This window comes from Phoenix dactylifera, chromosome 9 (assembly GCF_051530095.1).
Source record: "Phoenix dactylifera cultivar Ajwa chromosome 9, Ajwa_hap1_PhDact_Kaust_v1.1, whole genome shotgun sequence".
Lineage (NCBI taxonomy): Eukaryota > Viridiplantae > Streptophyta > Magnoliopsida > Arecales > Arecaceae > Phoenix > Phoenix dactylifera.
Window position 1 is genome coordinate 31,667,810 of NC_143198.1, and position 25,655 is coordinate 31,693,464.

The 25,655-nt window shown below is 37.8% G+C and overlaps 4 protein-coding genes across 5 annotated transcripts; all 4 read left to right on the forward strand.

Moving 5' to 3' along the window:
• The first annotated feature begins 1,992 nt into the window (after nucleotides 1–1,992).
• On the forward strand, nucleotides 1,993–6,550 carry LOC103719030 (uncharacterized). Of its 2 annotated transcripts, none has more exons than XM_008808114.5 (11): nucleotides 1,993–2,272; nucleotides 2,367–2,577; nucleotides 3,126–3,257; nucleotides 3,443–3,543; nucleotides 4,085–4,180; nucleotides 4,337–4,390; nucleotides 4,920–5,068; nucleotides 5,251–5,368; nucleotides 5,792–5,879; nucleotides 5,993–6,196; nucleotides 6,322–6,550. In XM_008808114.5, exons 2-10 carry the CDS (start codon nucleotides 2,490–2,492, stop codon nucleotides 6,193–6,195), a joined length of 1,029 nt encoding a protein of 342 aa, XP_008806336.1. In that variant the 5' UTR covers nucleotides 1,993–2,272; nucleotides 2,367–2,489; the 3' UTR covers nucleotide 6,196; nucleotides 6,322–6,550. The 2 variants fall into 2 exon arrangements, with proteins under 2 accessions (XP_008806336.1, XP_008806319.1); XM_008808097.5 differs by having other exon boundaries at nucleotides 2,022–2,272; nucleotides 3,175–3,257.
• Nucleotides 6,551–9,856: 3,306 nt separating this feature from the next.
• On the forward strand, nucleotides 9,857–14,700 carry LOC103719055 (transcription factor). The gene is made up of 5 exons (XM_008808124.5): nucleotides 9,857–10,202; nucleotides 13,122–13,205; nucleotides 14,071–14,143; nucleotides 14,272–14,327; nucleotides 14,424–14,700. The coding sequence occupies exons 2-5, from the start codon at nucleotides 13,132–13,134 to the stop codon at nucleotides 14,548–14,550; spliced, it is 330 nt and encodes a 109-aa protein (XP_008806346.3). The 5' UTR covers nucleotides 9,857–10,202; nucleotides 13,122–13,131; the 3' UTR covers nucleotides 14,551–14,700.
• Nucleotides 14,701–17,624: 2,924 nt separating this feature from the next.
• Nucleotides 17,625–22,530, forward strand: LOC103719079 (uncharacterized). The gene is made up of 3 exons (XM_008808153.6): nucleotides 17,625–17,851; nucleotides 21,578–21,660; nucleotides 22,244–22,530. The coding sequence occupies exons 1-3, from the start codon at nucleotides 17,773–17,775 to the stop codon at nucleotides 22,277–22,279; spliced, it is 198 nt and encodes a 65-aa protein (XP_008806375.1). The 5' UTR covers nucleotides 17,625–17,772; the 3' UTR covers nucleotides 22,280–22,530.
• Nucleotides 22,531–22,685: 155 nt separating this feature from the next.
• Nucleotides 22,686–25,135, forward strand: LOC108511736 (protein RKD4). Its single transcript, XM_017845877.3, has 3 exons — nucleotides 22,686–24,081; nucleotides 24,164–24,692; nucleotides 24,821–25,135. The coding sequence occupies exons 1-3, from the start codon at nucleotides 23,969–23,971 to the stop codon at nucleotides 25,025–25,027; spliced, it is 849 nt and encodes a 282-aa protein (XP_017701366.3). The 5' UTR covers nucleotides 22,686–23,968; the 3' UTR covers nucleotides 25,028–25,135.
• The last annotated feature ends 520 nt before the right edge of the window (nucleotides 25,136–25,655 follow it).

A 25,655-nucleotide genomic window follows, 5' to 3' on the forward strand; every position in this document is an offset into this window, starting at 1 on the left:
AACATGCTGGGATATAATTTTTCTTCAGATAGTGACCCTGTTTTTGGATATCATCAATCCAACCACTCGATATTAGATACTTTTTCTGTCTTCTTCCCACGTAGAATTGTATCCGAAACCTTATCTACCTGACAACAATAATGTAAGCCATCTATATTTATGCTATTTAGTGCTGCAGTGAATTCAAAAAATTTCTCACATCCATTGGAATAGAAATCAAAAACACAATTTTCACTTAAAAAAGTATGAAATATAAAGTTCTTTAGGTACGTAATATAAATGATTTTCTGCAATGTCAGAATTTGTATGTCTTGTGCTTATAAATGCTCGCGCAGAAATTCCTACAAACAGCTGAAACATCTTTTGGCATTTGTATTGGAGTCAGGATCCTCTTTATTTTAGACTGAAAATTTCTAATTTTCCCAACATGACCATCCACATGTATCCATGCACACTATATGTACATGTATATGTACATATGTAGATAGATGGATAGATAGGTAGATAAAGAGAGAGAGCACTTGAATACATCTTATGTTGTACGCGCATACTATATACACAGACAACTATGATTTGGGGATGACAGCTCGATCCCGAATAATTGAGGATCTGAACTTGTTCACTTATCTTGCATGGAACAACTCATTTTTTTTGAAAATCCTCTAAGATCATGAGCATTTAAATGTGACCATTCAACTATTTAAGACATAGCTCATTTGACATAATGTGGATACATGAAATTGAGCCATTATCCCCCAGTCTTGGCATCGTGTCACCAGATCACTCTGCTCCTGAGGGTGATGGATATGGCTATTTCATTTTCACTAACAAAAGAACACACTCTGAGGTCCCCTCCTCTTATTTTTCCGGCTAGTGGGAACCGGTTGAGGTCCCTTTCGACCCTTCCTTCTCCTCGTTTCTTAAATTATATTAATTAGGCCAACGGGGAAGCTGAGACCACGCCGTCCACGTCCGTGGCCGGCACTTCTTTACAAATTAATCTCCATGATAAATGGTACGAATTGGCTTTTGTGGACCGGGATTTCTCCAGAAACTTTGCATATTCTAAATTAGATCAAAAGATAGAACATCCTAGTTTCGGTTCCTTTCAGCAAAATACAATTTTTTTTAATTAAGAATAAGAAAGAACAATTTCACATGGAGTTCTTTTTTTTTTTTTCTCTAGTTAACATTTCATATTGCAAGTTGTGTCCAACTTTGTTGGAGTTACCGGCTTACATCTCATCGCGATTTAAGTTCCTAAAATCCGTCGATGCTAAATTTTTCAACAATTGGTAAGAGAATTATTAGAATTTTAGTAGGATGCATCGAATCATATATTCATGATTTTTTTAAAATCGTGCTTAGTATGTCACAATTTTTTTTTTTATTTGCAATAGTTGGTATGCGCATGTATGGCATCTCCTATTCAATACATGAAATTATTTGATTACGATACATGATTAATTTTCTTATAATTACTATCATCAAATTTAAATTTAAAGTCTACTAAATATGGAAGACTCTTTCAATGTTGAATTGGCTCCTTGTCAACCTATTTTATCATCACTGAAAGGCTACAACGACTCAGTTCGTTTGATTTGGCATTGTTTACTATCCAGACAATACATTCTAATGCCATGGTTGACCAATTGTTGAACAGAGCACTAAATCTATAACATACAAACCGCTGACCAGATTGATGAAATCTAAATTAATCTCTAACTCAACCAAAAGTCAGTCATAAGATTTCTCGTGCACCCCCCCCCCCCCCCCCCCAAAAAAAAAAGGCCAAAAAAAAGGAAAAGAAGCAAAAAGAGGAACCAAGGGTTGGTCCATTGATCTAACGGTGGACCCCGCGATGGTTTCACCGGGCGATGATGCGACAGGGCAAGGCGAGACGCGCCAGGTTTGACAGCCGACCGATCGGATGACGTGGGTCCGACCCGCCCAAATCCATCTACGTGTCTTCCTCCCCCAGCCTTTAAATACACGCCTCGGAGCTTCTCCTCCGCCTCTACACAGAACCTAGCCGTGTATTTCGTCCCCCTTTCCCAATTCCGATATATATTTTTTTTCACCATTACTGCAGTTTATCGACAAATAGATTGTTTTCTGATAGTTTTATCGAAGAAAAAGAATATTTATTTCGGTAAAATTGAGGGGAAAATGCCGTTTTGCGAAGTTGGCAAATCGAGAGGAGAAGGGAATGCGATGAGGATTTTTTATAGGAGACACGGCCATGGGAGTAACAAAGTTCTCCTCATTATCGGTAAGGATTTTTTTTCCCATTTTTTTTTAATTTTTAGGTTGGTTTATCGATTTTTCCCTTAAAAATTGGATTTTGAGGGGAATTTTGGGTGCAGGATTGGCGGCGACGCATGATTCATGGGAGCCGCAGATAAAGGGGTTGACGGGGACGGTGAAGCCCAACGACGAGGAGGAGGAGGAGGCGCCGGCGGCCGGCGGTGGGGGAACGGACAGCCCGGATGAGGAGGACGAGGGGATCGAGGTGTGCTGCTTTGATAATCGTGGGATGGGGCGGAGCTCTGTGCCCACGAAGAAATCCGAATGCACGTGAGCTACCTATTTCTCTTATGTCTTAAAATTTTCGTTCTTCTTTGCTGGCTAAAAAGAACAACTTTTCCCATCCGGAAATTTGGCCCAATTTTGGATTCTTTGTTAAATTAGTATTTTTTTCTTTTGATGTTTTGAAAGGAGAGAAGGATTTTTCCTTTTTTTTGTTTTGTTTTGTCATCTGATGAAATTGTTATAGCTGGAAAGCCATTTCCAGCCAATTTAGATCTGGATAATTGTATTCGACTTTGTTTTCACATTAATTGAGACAAAAAAAATATTAATGCAATATTTTCTTTAAAAAAAATTATGAAACAGAAATTGCAACCGATGCCTAGTTTGTAAAATCTGTATCAATTTCTGCTCATCAGATCTGTTTGCGTCTTGCAAGCATATTATCACAAGATCAAATGCAGCTTATCCAACAAAATAGTTACAAATAATTTACTTTAGAATTTTGATATTTAAGAGGACTAATAGTTGGCAACGTACATTATTATTTTTTTTTTTTGTGCGTGTGTGTTGAAACACTTAAATTTCATGGCTAGCATTTGATTTATGGGAAGACACTGATGTGCTGCGTTTGATGGGGTCCAGAACAACTATCATGGCCAAAGATGCCTTGGCTCTATTGGATCATTTAGGCTGGAAAAAAGCTCATGTCTTTGGTCATTCAATGGGTGAGTTGGTTCTTTTCCTCTCTTTTTACAGCTCTTGGTTCTTAATGAATGACTTGGGTCTATTCTATTGTGTTGCTAGTATGGAAAATGGAGAGAGGGTTTGCTTGATTTATATAATGTTGTTTTTGTCATTTGTTAGCCTAATTTTCCTTGTTATCCACTATTGTGTTGTTGATTAAAAGCAGGAGCTATGATAGCTTGCAAGTTGGCAGCAATAGCACCAGAGAGGTTATGCTCCTTGGCTTTGCTCAATGCTACTGGTGGTGGATTTGAGTGTTTTCCAAAGGTATTCTAAGAAATGCATTAATTCAAGAATACAAGTCCATCTCAATACTGAAAACTTCTCAACTATGTACTTATGATAAGGATGTTATAGGGAACCTTCTGTTATGTATCACAAATGAGCACTGTCGGTTAATGCAGTTTCTTTCCTCTGATTTCCATTTATTCCCTGAGGTTGGGGATTTGCCTGTGCCTTTTTTGTTATTTTTTGAAGTTCCCTTTTTTCATGGATATCAAGGGATTTGGCATGCCACTTTGTTTAATCTTGATGCCAAAAAAGAGAGAGAGCAAAAAAATATATGCTGTTTCATATGTGAATTCAATCTTTAAATGGAAGCTTCATATAGATTCCTTTACCTTCAAAGGCATGTTCGAGAGTTCAAATGCATTGTTTCATGACAACTGTTTTACTAAGTCATATACCTCAATTTCCTTTTGCTCCAGCTTTTTTTTTGTGCTAAGATTTGCTCCAACTTTTTTAGTGGTTTTATAATTATCAGTTCATTCAGAGTTTGTTTATGCTATGACTATTTTTTTCTCTGCAGATTGATCGCCAAATGATATCCCTTACATTTCGTTTCTTAAGAGCAAAGACTCCAGAGCAAAGAGCTCTGGTTGACTTAGAAGCACATTACACTAAGGTTGGTCAACATAGACTTTTCCCCCTTTTTCATGCACTTTCTTCACCTAAAAGATTAAGTAACTGTCTAATGGAGCCTAATTAGATTTTTAAACTTTCCTAAGACATTCAAAAACAAATTAGTTGCTGACTTTTTCACATTGTGTTTTATCAACAGGAATATCTAGATGAATATGTTGGATCATGCACACGAAGGAAAATTCTTTATCAGGTAAGCGGCATTAGTGGATAGATAAAATCTGAAGCCAGCCATATCAGTGCTACCAAGTTTCACTCTGAAATTTTTACCTCCTTGCTCCCCTCATCTTGAGATTACTTACTATTGGAAAAGATTCTTCAGTGTTCAAGGCCATTTAATGTCTTCTTGGTGATAATGCCGGCATTGTTGTTGAAAATGAAACATGTACATGATAACGTTTTCCTAATATAGAAGCATAACAATGGAACAAAAAGAAACGGCCAAAATCACCAATGCTCAGACTCAAAATGTGAGGTTTTGTTTTAGGATGGAAACTTCTTTGCATCTCCTTTATACATATGCTCTGTTTGAAAGCTTTACCCATGAGACCAATGTTGTCAAGATTAACTATTTCTTCTATACTGCAAATACTGCTTAAATGTCTCTGGTTCTCTCAGACAGAGCGGACAGTTTATTTGCTTTCATTACTGTTTGTATGCTTTTATTACTGGGTCTGCCCATTTGTTTTGATGCTAACTAGTATGAACTTTGGTTGCTACAGGAATATGTGAAGGCCATATCATCAACAGGTATGCAATCAAACTCCGGTTTTGAAGGCCAAATTAATGCATGCTGGACACACAAGATGACACCAAAGGAACTTGACACAATTCGTTCATCTGGGTTTCTGGTCTCAGTGATTCATGGAAGGTTGGTACTCATACTCGATCAATGAAGACTGATGACACACTCCCGCCGTCACCCCCCCCCCCCCCCCCCTTTCTCTCATGTACACACAGATATTCACCCACACACACGCACACCTGCCAGCAACCAGCCTGCTATTGGTCAGTAGTATAGGAGACTGATTTTACAACTCAAAATTTTGATAGGGATGATATCATTGCTCAATTAAATCATGCAAGGAGACTTGCAGAGAAGCTGCACCCAGCTGCAAGAATGGTAGAACTTCATGGCGGACATTTAGTGAGCCATGAAAGACCAGAAGAGGTATGCAATATTTAGAAATAAAAAATTAGTGGCATTTCCTAGATATCATCCATTGGGAGCTTTGACATTCAGATACCAGTCAAATAATTGAATAAAATTCATAGTGATGACAATGTGATATTATATGATAGAATTGGAAACTCTGTATGTCAATCTTGAGCTTAGCATGTAACAGCTACCTGAGCAAGAAAATAATATATGCAAGTAGGATATCCTTCAAGACATCGAGCATTGCACTTGGGCTTGCAAACAAACAATAGGTACATCTGAAAACATCAGTAATGAACTTAAGAACATAGGTATATGAATTCCCTAATTCTATAAAAAGTTAAGACTGTCAAGCATCATCTATTGCATGTAGAAGATCCATGACTAGATATTATCAATGCTCAACAAATCTCAGAATTAATGCTACACCTTCAGGTTAATCAAGCTCTTAAGGAACTGATAAAGGCTTCAAAATCTAAGCTCAGACCAGAGGATTGGTCATACTTGCCAGAGGAAGCATCCGGTAAGATCACAGCAACAAGCATATTTTTATGCCAGTGCCAATCAATAGCATCGAGTATATATACCATCTCATATTTGACATTTTATATAACTGGTTTTTCATTTTTTTAACAGGGTGGCTCGTGTTGGGGATGCCAATGTCACCAAGTGTAAAGAGCAATGAAGGAGCAAGTGGACTGGTAGCTGTGTACCACTTATTAGGGAAGGTACAACTTAGCTTCCTTTACTTCATTGGGGTATTTTTGATGGGATTTCAGCACATGAGAAATGTTCTCAGAATTATGAAGCCTGTCAGAGTTGCAGCCTCCGATTCGTAAGGTAAAACTGTGATGAACAATATGAACTTCTATTTCTTTTGCTTCAATCTGTATTCATGATATATCTAAAACTTGAATTTGAATCCTCATTCTCACTTTGGTAAGCATGTTCTCAAAATGGGTCAGGTACAAGAAGATTCTGTTCTTAATCTACTTCCTTACCTTCACAAGGGTGTTGTCCTTCGGAATAGCAGTTTTTTTTGCATCTGCTATGTATTCTTTCAATCAAAAAAGAGCTATTGTATGTATTCTGGAATAAATTCCAACAGGTGTCTATTGCTGTACCATTTTTATTCTCTGTATGTATACTTTTTCGTTCATGGAATGCAAAATTACATGCTATTTGATACACTAAGGATGAAAAGCTATTTAAAGATTGACTTGCATTTGAAATTGCAAGTTGCTCCTCATTTTCACATCGTTCGCAGTTATCTTGTAGTAACCCAAGCTACAGGATTTTCCATCATCCACAGATGCTTCCCATGTAGGCACTCCTTTTTTACTCTTTCAGTATTATAAGAACAAAAGTGATAAAGGAGGTTCGGTGAGCTCTCACTAAATCTAAATCATATGATATTCTATACAAGGTTCGAAAACATAAATTGAAGCCTTCAGAAGGATAGCACAATAAATTTTTGGATGAATGTTTATATTTCATATCTAAAAGCGGAGATTCCTACTCTGGCTCAGCCACCACCCAGGTAATCTTTGCAACACGAACAATTCAGGCAAATGAACGTATCTTTTGTATTCGAGCAGGATATCTTATGGATATGATCCAAGCAAGGAAGTGTCTGAATGCCATAGCATGCAACAAAAGGATGGCACTTACAGAGTGTCGAAACTATGCAACAAAATTTCTGTACACCATAATCCAATATACCTAATCCATTATACTTCCAAAGGGAGTGCACTGGTGTCCTAATTTGGGTGTTGTTATACGTAATAGCCGAATCGACTTCCAAAAGGTATCCTAATATTCAATGTTCACAAAATCTTCAAAAATTCCTATATTTCTACTGATACAATTAACTTTTTTATATCCCATAGGATGGAGTTGTCCCGATTTTTCTATGAAACGAGATGCGGCGTTTTGTCCCGCTCCATCCTGACATTTAGAATGGAAGATGTCCTAAAGCGCACCAAACAAAATGTTGGAATGATAACGAAACTCAATACTCAAAATGGTACCTCGTCCTGATGTCCCGTGGGATGTCCTACTAGGACTTGAGTTCGTGGATACAAGCATACCAACAAATGGGCGACTATAAGTTACTTTAACCTCGGTGGACGACAAAACATGGAATGCAAAAAACTGGATTCGGTGCATAAGCCAAGAAATGGCAATCGGATAGGATATACCATTCAATGAATTCTTCATTGTTGTAGCTTCCGATGCAGTGGCTATAATAGAGAATCAAGACATTGGTACCTATATCAGTTCCCACTTCTTGGAATTAAAAGTCGAGAATATTCAGAAACTATTCAATCTTACAGGAGAAGGGACGTTTTATTTCTCTTAAAAAAAATGTTATGGTGCTCAATAATGAGAAAAATTTTCTACAAATTAGATAGAGTACTTCTATTGTCCCACATAGCTTTTGCTTCGATAAGGTCCTGTTTGACATCATTTTCAGTTTTAAATTTTTATTATTTTTAAAAAATATAAAATCAGAAACAGTGTTTGTAATCTAATATTTATATTCAGTACCTTTTTTTCTTAGGACCAAAGAATTTCATTTTTAAAGCTTTGAAAACCAAAATTGCTTGTGACCGCCATCATGGCGGTCACCTTCGTTGCCCTCTGCCGCCCCACGCCACCCCTATTAGGTACTACATGAGCCACCTCCGGCTGTTATTGCCACCATTGTTGTGAAGTGCAATCCATGCAGCTACCAAATAAATTTTATTTTTTTAAAAAAAATAAGTTTAATTTTTTAAAAAATTAAAAACTGAAAATTGGAAGTGATGCTTAGTAATATTATGCAAGAAATCTACTCCTGCTTGGGCATTGAGACCCTAAATCCAAACCTTATGACTTAGGAGATAAAAGAGAGGGACAGGCACATGCTTAACATCACTCAAATCACTCTACCGTTCAAAAAACCTGGAAGCATTTGCTAATCAAAAAACACATGCTAGCACGAAATGAAGAGCAAGACAGCAAATCGTTGTTCTAAGATAATCAATCACACTAACCCAATGAATGTTAAAAAATTTCCAGAAAGAAACTATAATGAACTTGTCTGAAATATAAAAGAAAATAAAATGGGGGAGAAAAGAAATTAAACTATTACACAAATTCTTCTTTATTTGTGTGATGATCAGCCTGTGAAGAGACTCCGGACTTCAGAGAGACTGCAGCAGGAGAAAGCATAGCCAGGGTGGAGGACAGGACGAGGGAGGAAGATGTCACGCTTGGTATCATAAAACCCGGCATAGTAGATTCCCTTGACGGAAGTATTATTCCGGACTCTCACGGGACATTCGTCGAATAATTCCCCTGCCCTTTGCGTGCTCGGTTGTTCCACCGTGGGATTTCTCGTTATCCTGCGCGTTGCTCATGGATTACTGGGCCACTCCAAATCCACCCCGCGCCTGGATAAAACCGGACTGGACCTGCCGGTTCGACCGGTTGAACGGGAAATCGTTAGTCTGTCCGGTCCGAGTCCAAGCGTATCTTAAATTGGGTCAAAACAGGTCAAACTTGAAAAAATCGGACGAACCAATCAGGCCGGTCCGATTCTCACGGACTTAGTTTTTTTTAAAAAAAATTAGAATTTTTTTTGCATAAACACCTTTCTAAAAATTTATATTTGTAGGATTGTTACGCCTTTCGTGCCTTGTGCAGGTCGAAACTCATCCAACAAAAATATTTGTTACCTTAGGACCGTTATAGTTACGACCATCGTTCACTAGGGCTTCGGTCGCCAGCTCCCCTATCATCAGGTCATCAATTTTTTTGTGGCTGAAGAGATGCTATGGTGGGGGAACCGAACTTATCCATAGTTAGTCAATGTAATTGCATAAGCCCAGAGCCCAAGTAGCTTGGCATGGGAGGAAAAAAAAGATTCTTGAACTAATGATCGATTGCTTACTCTATAATGCTAAGTTAAGCCTCTTCCTCGATACTCCAACATCATCCTATGCACTGCTGTAGATGTTCACCTAGCTATTCAAGAAGTCCAAGGTGCATAAGCCTGCTCCTCGATAAAGTTTTACTCATCCTCTTGTTTGATAATGCCTAATACCTTCTTAAAATTTATATTTATATTTGTACCCTCATAAAACATTGTTTTCGCACAAATACCTCTAATTTAACAGTTTTTTAATAAAACCATGTTTTATTTTAATTAAAAATAAATAAAAATTTGAAATCATTTTTTTTTCATCGTGATGGCCTTATAAATATTTTTTTTACATCTACCAAATAAGAATATTTTAATTATTTTAATTTGAAATTATTAATCTAATAATGTTAGATAGTGTGGATATATATATAAAAAAAAATGAAATTTTTTTTTAGCAAACTAAGTGTTTTAGCGTAAATATTAATTTTAGAAAAACATTCATGCAAAAAAAAAAAAAAAATATTCATTCTCCCGGGGCTGACCTAATCGACTAATGAAATAAACGGGCCCCTAACGGGCCAAACCCTAATTCCACCTCCGGTCCTCCCTCCTTCGAGTAATCTCCGTCCACCTCGGCTCCTCCCGAAGCTCTCTTGATCTCTCCCTCTGTCCCCTCTATCGCCGGAATCCACCGCCCGATCGGTGGCCGAAATCGGCTTCAAACCTCCCAGCCTCCACCCACCGGTCACCCGTGCTCTCTATCTCCCCCACCTCTGTTTTTCTGTCCCTGCATCAACCCCCGCTCGCGGTCCCGGCCGCCTTGCCGGACCAGAAGCTTGCGGTCCCAGTTGACTTCGAAGAGGACGCCTCAAACTCACCGCCGCTCGCCGTGAAAGTGGTTTCATCACACTACTCTCAAATCTTACCGCGTTATCGGTAAGGCTCCTCTATGTCTCTCTCGTTCCCCCTTCCCCCTTCCCCTTCTTCCTTTTTTTTTTCCTTTTTCTCACGTTATCGGGTAGATTGTCAAATCCTTGAACAGAGTTGCAAACGGCCTAAACTCAGTCTGATCTGACTTGGTAGATGAGCTGAAATTCAAACAGAATCCTCCCTAAAAAGCGGAGTTATGAAGGAGAAAAAAAAAAACCAACCCTCCTGCTGTGCTGCTTTGGAGAGTTTCGTTACCATATAATCTACCACCGGTTATCTTTACAGCTATAGAATATGATGTCATGCTTTCAATGGGGCTCTGCGAGCTTCATGTCTTCTTGGACATCATATCTGTTTCATCTCTTGTTAGCTTCTAGATTCGAGAATAAAACAAATTAAGCCGCTCTTGAACTTTGCGAGTATTATGTCTTCTTGGACATCATATCTGTTTCATCACTTGTTAGCTTTTAGATTTGAGACTGAAACAAATCAAGCGACTCTTTTCCCCAAGATCTCTTTATATGTGTCTGTCGCTTTGCCTCTTCTCACTCCCGGTCCTATTCATTTCTTATACATGATCAGATTCAAGTGACATTTACCAAATCCAATGGTTGACAGGGGCCAAAGTATGAAATTTAGTGGTAATACAATGACATATTGATCAATACCTTATGTGTTCTATCTTGTAAATTGTAATTGGTCATGTTGTTGTAGCCTTAGAGGATGCAGCAGTCACACTATCATGCTTGCTATTAAGATATAACTCTGTATCATGTTATGCTCTACAAAGACAAATGAAATTCAGATTTGATGTTGATTCCATGGTCTATTAGATCCTTTCTAATACTGGGACTTATGTTCCGATCCTATGATAGATAATTTGATCCACAATATTTGAATTCTTCCTTGTATTTTTATCTTTGATATTTTTTCCTATTTTTTGAGAATTTTCTTTCTTTATTTATTTTTAGATTTTTTTTTTTAAAAATAAACTATAATCACAACATTGTGCTGATGTCATTGGTCGGACTGGCCAGTTGACCCAGGAATTTGAAAGCTTGCCGGTTTGCTGTTCTCTTCGGTTTAAAAATATTGCTGGATATTATACTAACATTCAGCACTTGTGTTGCACATGAGGAGAATAATATAGGGTCGTTGCTATTCGATATTGTAAGCCATATGCTTTGGTTGGTTTTCCTATCGACTATTTGAAGTGAGGCCCCTCTATCATACTTCCACCAAGTTAAACATCCGAACAAAATGTAAATATACACGGAGATTTTACTGTTTCTGAAGTCGGTCTTCACATGGTTTAACTCTAATGTTTTATTTGATATAATAAACTAATATTTGATATGTGCAATGTGTGAACTAGTGTGCTGAGAGAAAGGGTAAGGATGGGCACAACTTTGATGTGGGTAGACAAGTCAGTGCCAAGTGGGAAGATTGGAACTCGATTTAAAAATAATTCAATATTCAATTACGGATTATGAATAATTATCTTTTTAAGAACTTTGACATTTACAGTACGAAGTTGCCAAGAGCTATAAATTTTATGCGACGTTTGTAAAATAAAAATTTGTAAGTAATTTTATTAGTCAAATGGGGACCTATGCATATTTTTTCCTCAAGATTAGTTATTAGCTATCTGCCTTGTTGACTTTATGTGAAGCTTGTAAAATAGAATTTTGTAAGCAATATATTATCATCTAAAACATGATATTATGAATAATCTTATTCTGAGTAATACTGCAGAGCTCCTGTATTATCCACATAAATAATTTGTTGTCATGTGGTAACAGGGAATTGATGCAATTTGTGGAATTTTTGCTAAATATAAAATTCAATTAATTATTGAGTTGCCAAATCAGTAGTTGTAGACTCAATAAACTTTTAAATGTGTACGGAGGAAGAATTTTCCTTCTACCTTATATAGTGTAATAGGAAGTCAATAGCTTCTTGAATTCATATAGACCTTGGGATACAGGGACTTTGAAGTAATTTACAAGTCAATCAGGGAACTATCAATATCTTTCTTTGGCACAACCCTTATAAATGCGGTCGGTAAAATTGTCGATTTTTTTTTTTGATTAAGATGGATGGCCCTGATCGAAAGACGAAAAATAGGTAAAACCCCTTTTCTACCCTTTTTGTCTCGACCGCATCCGCCACTTCTACTCTCTTGTTCCCTCTATGGGGCCGCCGCTATCCTCCTCCCGCTCGCCAGCCTAGCCAAGTTCTATAGACTCGGTACTCTCTCTCTCTCTCTCTCTCTCTCTCTCTCTCTCTCTCTCTCTGGGGTTAGGGTTTCAGTGTGCTGTGTATCGAATCCTTAGGAAGTTTTTCCGGATGTTGAAATCCATCTAAGAAGTTATTTTGGTATCCCAAAATTTTTGGGGGATATGGGGGATATCCCCAAGCCCTCATACTTATCACTTCTCTTGTCTCCTCTCTTAAGCCTATTCCTGCCCATGTGATATGGGGGATATTATGTTGATAACTAACCCAGCATCCATATGGTCAATGAAGCCCTTAGATGAATGTAATAACATGTTTCCTCTAAATTCATTACAATTATATTTTCTAGCTTCACATTATAAATAAATAAATAAATGACAAGGTATCATTTTCTGATAAGCTAGCTTGCACTTCTTACTCCTGTTTAATTTGAACACAAGTTATCTTTTATAAGTTATCAACATTGTCTTTGTATGTGGAATTGCCATTGTTTGCCCATCAATGCCCTCGATCCTTTTCCTTTCCACCAGACACCGCTGATAAGAAAAATGAATCTGCTCGAGCTTGGTTTTTTGAGAGAGTTTTGGCTGGCAAAAGTTTCCCTGCATGTAATTGCATTGAATTGTCTTCTTTTCTTTCATGAGGTTGCTCTTCTGGTTTTTCTAATGTATGAGGTAATGCTTTCAGAGAGGCCAAGATGGATGCTATGGTCTCAGATGCTGGCAATGTTGATTTGAGATCTCAGGCTCCTTCTGGGTGGGATTTCAGCTGGTCGGTTATTGATTTCTCCCTTATTACTCTTTAAAGATTGGAATTTAGGAAATGGATTGATTGTGTCGTAACATTTGAACAATTTTTTACTGGTTCTATTTGATTTGAATCCTTATGCTTGTCCACTGATGATTTTGAAGTTTCATAGCTTTAATGGATCTTTTGTGAATAATCTTGGTGTCCATAACCCAATTTCTGAGATTTCAGGATCATGTGTCTTTCAATAGCATAGACTCAGCATGCTATGAATTTTAGTTTTATGGTCTCATATTTCATATTGGTGGTCTCTGTGCCAAGAATTTGAACAGCTTCATCTTTCTTTAGTGCTAGAGGTTGAGGTTTTATTTTTTCATTAGACTAATCCTTGAAGAAGAGTTAAAGTTTAAATTTGATCCATGATATATTAACAGTGATGTGTTGTTGTCCATGGAAACTTCTTCATGCAAAGAGCATAACTTTTATCTCAGTTTGTGCATACACATGTTACTGGATACCACTGAACTTCTATCTGATTATTGTGTGAAAAAACTAAATATGGTTGAGAATCTTAGACCCTATTATCTCAGTAAGTGAATGTTTATTACCATTTATGAAGCAGCATAGGTAGCAGAATAATTTATGTTTTCTTCATAGTACTGGTTTGATATGTGAATTGGTAAATACCTTTGCTATAGATAGATGAAAACGTGCTTTTCACTTGAAGTCTCGTTAGGTTTATTTTATTTTGAAATGGCAGGCAGTATTTTCTCTAAATGATACATAACTTATCTTCAAAATAATTTATATATATGTGTGTGTGTGTGTGTACATAGGAAAATGTGGTACCATTTTTGTGTAACTTTCTTATCAAGGTCTTTGTCAGCAGCGATTTTGAAGTGGATTATGGATCAAAGGAGCATGCAACAATTGTCTATGCTGCATTAGCAGTTGATAAGGAGGTCTGAAAATTACAAAATGTTTTTTATTTCTCTGTTTTCTTTGTTCGCCAACCAGCACATATGCTTCTGAATTTAGAAACTTGACAAAATCTAGAGTATAATAATTTAACATGGAGTTTTGGTTACAGTTGCAGCCAGACAAGGTTAAGAGGCAGGTGTCCATTTCCGATGGCAAGCTTCAAGTGTGAGTTTCTATTTGCCTTCTTTCTGAAGTGCCGTTCTTCTCATGTCTTCTCTGTCTTCTCTTGTCATGCTAAAAAGAGGTGGTGATTTTATACAGGCACTTTGAGGCAGTGGAGGCTAGATTTCTGCGTGCATCATATAGTGCATTTGTGGATCTTATCATTCTTGCCACAAAAATCATTGAAGAATTTGGTCAGAACAACAAAAATTCTGAACAAATATGATTTTAATAAGCAGCATTTTGTATCACAAGTGGAACAGAAAATGTAGTCGGTTCTTGTATTTGTGTTGTTCCTAGAAACTCAATCTGATATATTGTACATTGTTTTTCAATCAATGGCAGCTGCTTGGATTGGCTATGCACGTTCTTTTCAGTTAGTTCGTAATATCTTGGTGGCTTATTCTCTAATTTTAGTAGACCTTTAGTTGTGTTGATATTGTTTTTTTTTTTTCTCTTTCCCATAGACAAAGTTGAGTTGTACCTTAGCTAATGCTTGTGGCTTTGATCAATAGCATTTAACACTACGCATTAGCTTAAATTCATGAGCTGGAAAGATACGAAGCTCAAAAGGAAAGTTAATTTTCTATGTGGATAAAGGTAGGCATATCTTTTTCTACTGTGCAGCAATTTAGCAGTCCAATTAACTTAGCAAAAGTTATGGTGAGCAAGGATTCTGGAAACCTTTTCAGTTGACTTACTTCCATTACCACTTACGCTTGCTATCCAGATTGAGGACATGAAACTTGGCAAACCTTTGATCATCACACAGTTGCTTTTGATGGTCATTAGCCAAACTCCCCCTTCATGCGCATTCATGATGATCAGACTTTCAGAAGCCTCATCAATCTTCTCTTTATGTGCTTCATCTCCGGCATCACCCATCTCTGAAATTTTATTCTCTATGGCAATCCTGCAGTTGCAGACCACCATCACTTTGTTCGTGATGCATCCATGCACATTACTGATTGTGTGGTTCTTCTCTAGCTCAAGTATTCAAGGTCAGCTTTCCGTTATTTTATTCTGATCATATTGCAATTAGGAAAATTGATGTTCAAGTTCTTATTTCTATCTAGTCTAAAGCAGGTGCCCCTGTTTCAGATTAGGATTCCTGCTATACAATTTGATTCCTGGTGAATTAGATGTGACAGTGTTAGCCTGGAAGGATCAGAGGAATTTTGATATTTTTGTTAATACTAACACTGTTACTCATTTATAATCTTGATTCTTTAAATTTTGTTAATGTGCGAAACTGAGAAGGGAATAGAAGTCTGAAGTTGGTGAATGGGGACCCAAAACCTGTTGGCAACCATTGTATCAAATCAAAACCTCTTGGATATGTTACAGATACACAAAGGTGGTGTCCTTCATGGAGTTGGTAACTGAAGGCAGGACCTAAGGTTTGATGGATGGACCTGGAAAATTGTGCTTTGAGGAGAGTGCATCGATGATGATCATAGTCTCGGACGTTATTTCCTTATCAGGGAAAATATCAATAGAAAAAAAAAACACCTTACTCAAGTATGTAGTGCTTGAATAGCTATAATTTTGCATTTAAATATGGAAGTCGCCCCACCCTTTATAAAACAACATTATCTATATTGAAAAAAGAATATATACAAAAGAAAATATGATGAAATAGAGAACATAATGGAAGGCAAATGGGAAGAGGTTAGCCATTTGTTTGCCCTCCCATGCTTCTCCGAGTTTTAATATCCCGGTATTCTTCCAAGAAACTATGCAGCATCTTATCTTTCCTGGACATGCCCCTACTAAGCAGGGACCTGAGGAAGCTTTGGCTTTGACTTGAGTTTTGCTCAATCCCTTTATGTTCATTCCTTTCAGCATGCAAGCGCATGGGTGCTGATTTCTGGAGCTCTGAAGGATGCTGCATGATATCGCGACTTAGGCAGAATAATTTGACTAAATCCATGTTAGGTGAGGTGCACGTAATATTGTTTCCATGCATTCAAACCAAGAGCTGTGCGGCATTAGTGAGCTAAAGGAATGCATATTTGACCTTGGTCAGAACTACATGTACATCTGATGCATTGTGAAGCACATATTTTTTTCTTCTAGAGACTTTAAAGCAAACTAAACTTACCATATAGTCACTAATGAGATCATCCTATATTATCAACATTCTTACTGTTTTATACCACTAATTCCCTCTTGATAACACATAGTTCCAGTGAATCAGACAGCAGGATCACTTGCGAATGTTCTCTGCAGTTACTTAAAATTGCAATAACCACGAAAATATAAGCAATATTTGCATGTGCGCCGTCCGATGCCTGAACTGAGAAGAGATGATCTGATTGAGAATGATAACCTGAATGTGCAAGAGGATTCCAAGTTGGAAGTGGTGAAACTGCTCTTTTATCTGTTTACATAGAAAATGATGCGCAAAAACCTCCAGCAGGTCATCAACTCTGATAAAAATCACCCAGAACTTTTACTTAAAAGTAAACCGATCCAATCATTTTAAGGACATTGTCGAGCCCGTACCTGTACCAAAAAATTTCCCAGGCTGGGGAGAAGGTGACGGAGAGAGGACCGTTTCGATCAGGTGACGAAACGCATACCCGCTGGGAAGCGCTGAGGAAGACGGAACGGAACTTCCTGCATGGATTTTTTAGTGTGCCAGACAAGGTACACCATCTCGCAACAGAGTAGACGATGAATTCAGAGTATTTTGAGATCTGTGTGAGGCATGGTCCAACAAAGATATAACCAGAATCCAATCACTCGAACATAACTATGAAATTCTTTGTCTATGAGTTTTTTCAAGATTAATTTCGAAGGACGCGTGTTTGATAGCAGCATAATTAGAGGTGCTGGCTTCATCATCAGAGAGTCGGACTTCAGGATGGTGGCTGCTGGTGGCTGCCAGATTTTCGACATCTCATCTTACTTCGAAATGTTTAGACTATGATGAGTGATGGTGTGGCCTTTTAGACCAAACATATTTTTAGAGAAGCAAATGGAACCGTGGATTGGGTGGCTTCGTATGTGGCCAGCCACTCCGGAGGCACTATGTGGGTTGGAGAAGGAGAGTTACTTAGAGTGCTTTGGAAACTGTTTTCTAATTTTATTGGATGTATCAATACTAAAACTGTAACAATCATCCATTTTACTATATATATATATATATATATATATATATATATATATATATATAAAACTATAGTTTAAGCTCAAGGACCAGTCCAGTCCATTGTTGTACTAGGCCTCTACGCCCCTTGGTTGCTATAAGCTTGTAGCTGTACTTGTATGGCTGATCATGATGTAGACTCTGGCTGGACTCATTTTATCTGCACCGTTGATCGGAGCGAACGACCTGACTTACGTTTCACCTCTACCTCACCTGGAGTTGCACCGCGATCTCTGGAAGGGAGAAGAAAGGGCGAAGGCGATCGCAGAGAGATCGAGAGATAGAGAGAGAGCGATGGGGGTTATGGAGAAGCTGAAGATATTTGTGGTCCAAGAGCCTGTCGTCGCCGCCTCCTGCCTCATCGCCGGATTCGGTACTATTCTTGTTCCTTATTTTATTTGTTCCCCCCTTCCCCTCTCCCCACCCTACCAAAACCCTAACCTCCTTCGATTCTTTTGAATAAATTCTTTATAATTTTTGAATAGCTCGTCCTAGGATAAACCAAAAGGATACCGTCCCTTCCTCTGATTTCTTTGAATTTATAAGTGATTGTGAGCTTCTTTACCCTATTTCGGAACTTATTAGATCTCTCTAGCCCTTATGCAAATGGTCATTTTCTCACGATGCAAACACATTCCATCTAAGATAAATCCATCTTGTTAGCGCTAAAATGGATTGCAAAAATATTTAATTTGGAGGATTGTTTCCTTCTCAGTGGAATACATAACCTTAAAGCTTTGAATTTTGCTTTGGGGAGGCTAAGTCTCTTTCGGAACTTAATCTTTACATTACTTGGCGTTCGAGTTCTTAAAATATATGGGAGGCAAAGACCAACTTGCTGCAGGTAATTAATGATATGCTGTAGCATTTGATGATTATGCTGAAAATTGAATTATATAGTCACCGGAGTTGCAAAGGTGGCGTTCTTTTGTTTAAGCAAGCACCATCGTGTTGGTAATGGTTTCCCAATTCTTGGAACAGGTTGCGGTGCCTCTAACTTAGCTATTGTTATGTTCTTCTTAAACTATTTATTTTTGCAAGGAATGAGATTCTCAAGAAGTTGGCTCGTATTGGAATCTCTAGAGGTCTGATATGAGGAGAAAGCGGAATAATCGTTGAGATGGGGATAGTGTAACGCGAGAAGACTTGGAGCGGATCCTTCTGTAACTCAATTTGATTTAGCTCAGCACCGCCATTCCTGATCATAGGCACCTCTCCGGGATGTTGCTTGTAACAACATCTGTACCATGTATGCCAAGATTTTACCATGTGTGAAGGGGATGGACCGACTCTTTATCACTCTGTAACTGTTTCTTGGTTCTCATTGGACATGCCATTGTGCCTGTGTTTCAAAATCATTTCCAAGAGAAACAGACCTTTTCCCTTTGTTTGGTGATAGGAGGAGGTCCCAACCAGTTAGAGGATCATAATGAGTGGCAACTTTGTATCACAATACCATGGGCATTTTTCTATATGATTAGGTTCAGCATGAGTTAATGGATTTTTTTTTTTTTTTGGTACACCGGCGTCTCACAACACTTAGATCTGAGGACGCCACAAGCAATCAAAATACAAAACACGAGCTAGTCCCTGCGGAATGGAGTCAGTGCCATTCCATGAGAAGGCCCCGGAATGCTGTTAATGGATCTTTCAGGACTGAATGAAATGTACTGATGGGGTGGCAGTTGAATGACTTTTAAACCATATTTTCTAATCTATTTAGACATGCGTGCAATATATTATCACCATTTTGAAGATGTATTCTGATGTCATTAATTGTAATCTGTTCAAGAATTTCTATGCTGGTGAGCAAAATCTGTTACATTCAGTATATCTGTAAAATCCATGATTTTTGCTTGGTAGATTTGTCTTAGCTTGCTAATTTAGTTTGGTGTTTTCCTATGATTGGGCTGGTGTTCATCTTCTTGAAAAGCTCATTGATGAGAATTAGTGTGCAAGTTGAATCATGGATGTGGCTACTGCTTTTATTGCTTGTCTGAAAAAGCGATCGTTCCTTAAGCAAGCCTGTTCATAGGGTAGACCTTGACCTCTCGTTTCTAGGGTAGTCTGATACTTCTGCCTTTTTCTGTCTGTCAAAATCTGGACGCTGCCAATACTTACTGCACAGAGATAAAAATTGTTTTGTAAGGTAAATAATAAGATGAAGCATTATGTTAGGAATTTGCCTTTCAAGGTTTAATGGGTGGACGTTCTGGAAGGATAGTGTTTTGACAAACAAATCTCAGATACTCTAGGGTTTAGAAAACCACACCCATATTTCTCTCATCTCTAAAGGAGATCATTAGAAGTTAGGATTCTTAGACACTAGAAAATACTTCAAATCCATAGTGGAAGAGATTATTTGGTTTTTATATAACAGATTTACTTCAAAAATAAGCATATTTTTTCTAGCACTTGAAATATATGCTTGGTAGTTGATGGATTTTAAAGGGTGAGTGATATCTGTTTGGTGCGTGGTAAAAGAAAGTTTTTATAAATATGACATTTTTGATATATTATTATATGCTAGCTGAGCAAGTAAAGTATTGATGTTCCTTCAGGATATAAGATTTTGACGGGTACTGGACTCATGTAGAGTGGCAGATTCTAGGAAGTGGAACTGCAGGTCTGGATATTAATCCCAAATACATATCTTTGAACCTAGTAGGAAAGAGATGAAGGAATCTTGAAAAGGAAACCTTCCTTCTTTCTGCCTTATTAGTTTTGTCCCATATGGTGCCGGTTTAGTTTAGCGGATGGAATTCACTGTTTTTCTTCATAAAACTGATTTAGGAATAATCTATAGCTACTTAGGGCCAGGACTTGTCTCCCCTTAGTCAGCACTTGTCACCCTACAGAATTTATCCCCTGCTGAAGGGAAAATAGCCATGTCAAGATTATGTAAACTAGCATCTCCCACACCTGCTTCTGGACTTGATTTTGCATATCAGATACATATGAAATCAAGGTTTCGTAGTGGATTTTGCTATCTTTTTACAAAAAAATAATGTTATCTATTCACACTTGAATAGTTGAGTTTCAATGCAAGATAAAAGTTATTTATGTTATCCATGAAACTAACAAGAATCTTTTTTCCCTTGCTGTTAGCATAATATGACTCTTTATACTAAAAATATGTATAAATCTTGTAACCATGTAATGGTTCTTGCATATAATCTAAGTGATAAATTTTGCTGCCCTAATTTTGTTTTTGATGAAAATTGCTGTCTGTCTTAGAAACCCTTTTTCTTATTCACCTCTATTTGTGCTCGCTAGGGATTCATGTCCCCATAGTGTCCTACCGGCACTATACTGTTCTAGGAAGAAAATGGTAATGAGGATGGGTGCGGGACACCAGTTCTTTCTTGAATTGGGATTTCCTGACTGTATACTTGTGCACAAGACTTGCGGACACACTGGGATTATAGGGATGGGCCAAGATGCATTATCATTTTTCATTTTTATTCTTATTGTTGATGACTATTTTGGTCCATCTTGAGCATACTGTCCTGTTTCCATTCTGTATCATCCCAAGAGTAAATAGAGATAAGGCCGGTGCTGAGATTTAAACCCTTGGTGCTCACAATGTTTCTTGTCCTCGTAAAAGCAATCTATGTTTTTCCCCTAGAATCTCTACTTGATTCTATTTCTGCATATATATCTTTTTTATTTCTGCTTCAACATCAGGCATGTATTAACTTTTATGCATATAATCAATTGTTTATTCAGTATGTACATCAACATGAATTACTGTTTGATCAGTAATCATAGACAGAGTATTATGTTCACATTACATTTGGACCATCTGGAATCCTTGGAGCCGAGTGGCTTGTTGCCTGAACAAGCTGCTTGCCCTCTATTCTTTTGATGTTTAATTGTGGTACAAAGTTAGCATTCCTTGTCCTAGAATAAGGGTGACTTATTTTTTGCAATACCACGTTCTATTTGTTTGAAATTTCTGAATAACTTTTATTTTTTCATCAATTAGTACATGGATCCACTACCAGTGACTAAAGTGTGATTCCTGTCCTGAATTTTTTTAGTAGACATTTACTGTAATTACTTCTTTCAAGTATGCTGATCTCTTGTGCAATACCAGGTCTCTTCCTTCCAGCTGTGGTCAGGCCTATCTTGGATTCCTTCGAGACAGCCAAGCAAGTTCCACAACCTGCTCTAAGCGATGTATGAATACCTTGCACCTTTCTCTTTTTTTTCTAAAAAAAAAAACTTGAGAGTAATTCATGCATGTCAATCCTTATTTTCACCTGGTTGATTAAAAATGAGATGCATTTCTCTTATGTTTCTAACCGAAGAAAAACCAATTCTCATTTCAGCTCTGGTTCATCTCCAATTACCTACTGCTTTTGATTGCTAATAATGTTCATCCTAACTTCGAAAAATGAAGTTATCAATTTCTCACGTAACAGAGTGCACTCCTACTGAATAAAAGAATGAAAAGGATGTATCTTAAATTATGTGGTGATAGTTGAAATATCAATGTCCAGGAAAGCATACAACTTCACCAAGAAATGGCAAAACTCAATTTGGTTTAGCTTCAAATTCAATATTGGGCAATCATTTGTAGGGAGAAATTTGTGAAAAATATAAAACTAGCAGAGGTTGCTTAATCTATCTCTATATGAAAGGGTTTTAGTATGTGATTTGACCTTCAGAGACCACTGGTGCCGTAGGAATCTGTGCTGTTGAAGAGCTGGTGAAAGTGTTATGATGTGATCATCTTATTCTACATTGCCTTTGATTGCAGGTGGTTGCTGGTATGACCGGCAAAAAACCGGAGTGAACTGGATCTGTTTTGGTGTTCACATGTGGCCCCAATTTCCACTCCTTTTATTTCCCATTTAGTCTATGAAACATTTTGACCACCACCTCAATGTGCTTCTGTTTCTTTGATATTTGCATACTTTGGGAATTAGGTGCAGACCATGTATCTACTTTTGCTGATGGGTTACTGGTTGGCATCCCGTGATTCCAAGCGTAAAGCTGGAAAGGATCTGTTTAAATAAAAGAAAATTTGTCAAAACATTGAGAAAATTTTGTTTTAGTACTATTTATACAGTCACTGAAGATGGGATATGGGTTAATTTTGCTGCCAAGTAAAATTTTAACGCCTCAATAGTGATGAATTCAGGATTTAGCGGAGCTTCATTGTGCTATGGTGCCCCCTTTGAGAAGCTCAGTGGCATTCTTCCAGCATATATTTTTAAGTTGATGTGTATTTTGGCGCAAGTCGAAGCTTTTTTCCTTTTTACTTTTTGTTGCTATTTCATGGTGAATTTACCCATAATCCTGAAGAAATACCTCTTGGTAGTAAGATACTTGCCTCCCTATGCCTATTTGTGAGAGTTTCCATCAGTACTTTGATGATGATGTTAGCTTCTTTTTTCCCAGGCCTTCGACCTGCGAATGAGATCTTCAAGTGGATGGTAACGCCTTTCCTCTCTCGAATTGTTTGATTTTAAGAGATGAGAACAAGATGATGACTCATTACAGGTGGACAAATTTAACGTCGAATCTAGTAATGATGCTTTGAATTAGATTTGGAGAGGGATACTTTGGAAACCTCTCTAGCCTTTGAACATGGAACCTCTTCATCTGCTTGCTAATTTCTAGAGCTGAATCTGCGAACCATCGTAGTATTATATAATTTTAAATATCGTTAATATTTTTAGGAAAAAATTAAATAAGTGGCGTGAGATTATTTGAGGAAAAAAAAAAACCAATTTTCGTGGATACTATCTCGTCCGTTTCAGGAACTGGTGTCCCACAGGCCACAGCCAGGTTTGGATGGACCGCCGTTTTCTACATGACCACAACAAATCTTCCATCAAGAGAATTAATTTCCGATCACCAAACCCGATGAGAGACTTATAACTAATTAATGATAATTAATGTCGTCATTAGAGTTCTGGAAGGTGGATATATTATTTAAGGCTACTCATTCCTTAATCCGATCACACTTGCGTGGCAAATCCGTATACATACGAATCTCCCATAAGCGTCCTTTCGAAAGATGAGCACAATTCATAGTATCGGAGACCTGAGAGAGGAGAGAGAGTGATGGAATTAATGAAATATCTTATCTTGGAATAATAAATTGAATTAAGTGACTGCAAGCATGGAAGCGTTTGACGTAAGTAACTCATTTAAATGGCAATGTGGATAGTAATTATTACGATGCAGCAGAACAAACACATCCCTATTGGATTGTTTTCATCATATTTCATTTAATCGCGTACACATTAACCTCGGTCATGGTATAAATCCTTCCAAAACCCAATGGAGAACACGCGCCAAGCGTTACTCCCGTTTGGACGTACGTGGGTGCCCTCTCCATCGTCAAACTTCTCCTCTCCCAAACTCTTTCTTTCCATCGCGTTGTTCTAATTAAAATTCTATTCTTATCCTGTTCTTTTTTTGTTTTTTTGGCAGAGCAGTAAGGCTTCTACTTGCTGTCTCTCTCTTTCCTTTGATGTGGATGGACTCTGACCATCTCAACAGTCTCATGATAATAGACGAAAAGGACTCGTTCTGGGCTCTCTTAGGAGACCCACTTCTCCATGTCCCACCACTACAAAGGTGGAGGTATGTGTGTCTGAGAGAGAGAGAGAGAGAGATTTGAGTGTTTTTACCAGATCTTTGAGTGTACTTTGCTTTTGTGTTGCAGTGAGACGGACGCTCTGGTGCCATTTCCTGAGAGCCTGGACCAAATCGACGACCTTCATGGTTCGGAACCATTGTCGGATAAATCAGCTGCTCTGGTTCCATATCAATGCCATTCTCCGCCTCCTCTCAATGAATTGGCCATGGACGACATCAACCTTGATTCTTTTACGGAGGACACCAACTTGACACCCTACTGCGGAGATGTTATCAGTGATATCGCACCACTGAACGTACTCACCAGTTCCCATGATGTTTACAATGGCAAAACTAATTACAACTATCCATTTGAAGTATCCAAAGTAGATCAGGTTGAAGAGAGAAGCATGGGGAGGAGAACGAATGGGAGGCCGAGGTTGGCTGATATCGGCTTCGACGAGATTAAGAACTATTTCTGCATGCCAATAAGCCGAGCAGCGAAGGAGATGAACGTGGGGGTGACGGTCCTGAAGAAGAGATGCAGGGAGCTCGGCATCCCTAGGTGGCCTCACAGGAAGATGAAAAGCCTGATGACTCTCATGCATAACGTTGAGGTATAAGCAATTTGGTAATTTTATGTATACTGTTACTACTGAGTGTGCTAATAGGACAAATGATCTGAAAATTGTGAATAAAATGATTAGGATTTCTTCTTTGGTGATGAAATTATATGTTTTTGTAGGAGTTGGGAAACGGTGCAAGTGAGGAGAGCATGAGGAGGGAGCTGGAGAGGTTGGAGGAGCACAGGAGGCTGATGGAAGAGAATCCAGAGATCGAATTGTCGGAAAGAATAAAGAAACTAAGGCAAGCTTGCTTCAAGGCTAATTACAAGAGGCAGAAGGCTTTGCGAAAACCCTGCTTCGACCTCTGTAACATATATTATTCTTAATTCCTTGTAATCTCTGTAATTAAGATCTTATTACATGCCATCATGAGTGTGCTCATGAGATTTTGATTTTTAAATCAACCTTTGATATATAGAAACTAATCTGATTTGCATTTTACCATGATGCGACCGAACTCGTAGAGCATTACAAATCTCTTAAAAACTGAATTACAAGCCAAACATCAACTACAATTATCTCAAATTCATCTGATAGGATAGGATAGGATTTTCTGTCAAATGGTTTTCACATCGAGTGTCACACTTGCCAAATTACATATTTCAGTATCTGGTATGTATGATTCAACTGTGATGATGTCCACCTATTTTTTTTTTTGAGGGAGCTTCCACATGAACTTTGTCCATTTAATGTTTTAAGTCCCTTATATATATATATATATATATATATATAGCGTTAGATGAACTTGGACATCTAATGCTAAATTCCCTATGTACATATGATGAACAACAATAATAAAAAAAAAAAATCCGACATTGTGTTGGGCCTGTGTTGGGATTTGAATGTGTTTGATCCAGATTTTGACCTAGTAAAAACTTATTATGATATTATACCCAATCACTAGAGATTGAGGATGAGAGCTCCAGAGGAAGAGGATCAGCTTCAAATGAATCC

Excerpts from the sequence above, each read along its gene's own strand:
- LOC103719030 (XM_008808097.5), top strand. The coding sequence starts at position 2,170 with ATGCCGTTTTGCGAAGTTGGCAAATCGAGAGGAGAAGGGAATGCGATG. Across the intron at positions 4,181-4,336 it reads TAGAAGCACATTACACTAAG|GAATATCTAGATGAATATGT; the intron begins GTTGGTCAACAT and ends TTTTATCAACAG. Across the intron at positions 5,369-5,791 it reads GCCATGAAAGACCAGAAGAG|GTTAATCAAGCTCTTAAGGA; the intron begins GTATGCAATATT and ends CTACACCTTCAG.
- LOC103719055 (XM_008808124.5), top strand. The coding sequence starts at position 13,132 with ATGGATGCTATGGTCTCAGATGCTGGCAATGTTGATTTGAGATCTCAG. Across the intron at positions 14,144-14,271 it reads CATTAGCAGTTGATAAGGAG|TTGCAGCCAGACAAGGTTAA; the intron begins GTCTGAAAATTA and ends TTTTGGTTACAG. Across the intron at positions 14,328-14,423 it reads TCCGATGGCAAGCTTCAAGT|GCACTTTGAGGCAGTGGAGG; the intron begins GTGAGTTTCTAT and ends GATTTTATACAG.
- LOC103719079 (XM_008808153.6), top strand. The coding sequence starts at position 17,773 with ATGGGGGTTATGGAGAAGCTGAAGATATTTGTGGTCCAAGAGCCTGTC. Across the intron at positions 17,852-21,577 it reads CTGCCTCATCGCCGGATTCG|GTCTCTTCCTTCCAGCTGTG; the intron begins GTACTATTCTTG and ends GTGCAATACCAG. Across the intron at positions 21,661-22,243 it reads CACAACCTGCTCTAAGCGAT|GTGGTTGCTGGTATGACCGG; the intron begins GTATGAATACCT and ends CTTTGATTGCAG.
- LOC108511736 (XM_017845877.3), top strand. The coding sequence starts at position 23,969 with ATGTGGATGGACTCTGACCATCTCAACAGTCTCATGATAATAGACGAA. Across the intron at positions 24,082-24,163 it reads CCACCACTACAAAGGTGGAG|TGAGACGGACGCTCTGGTGC; the intron begins GTATGTGTGTCT and ends TTTGTGTTGCAG. Across the intron at positions 24,693-24,820 it reads CTCTCATGCATAACGTTGAG|GAGTTGGGAAACGGTGCAAG; the intron begins GTATAAGCAATT and ends ATGTTTTTGTAG.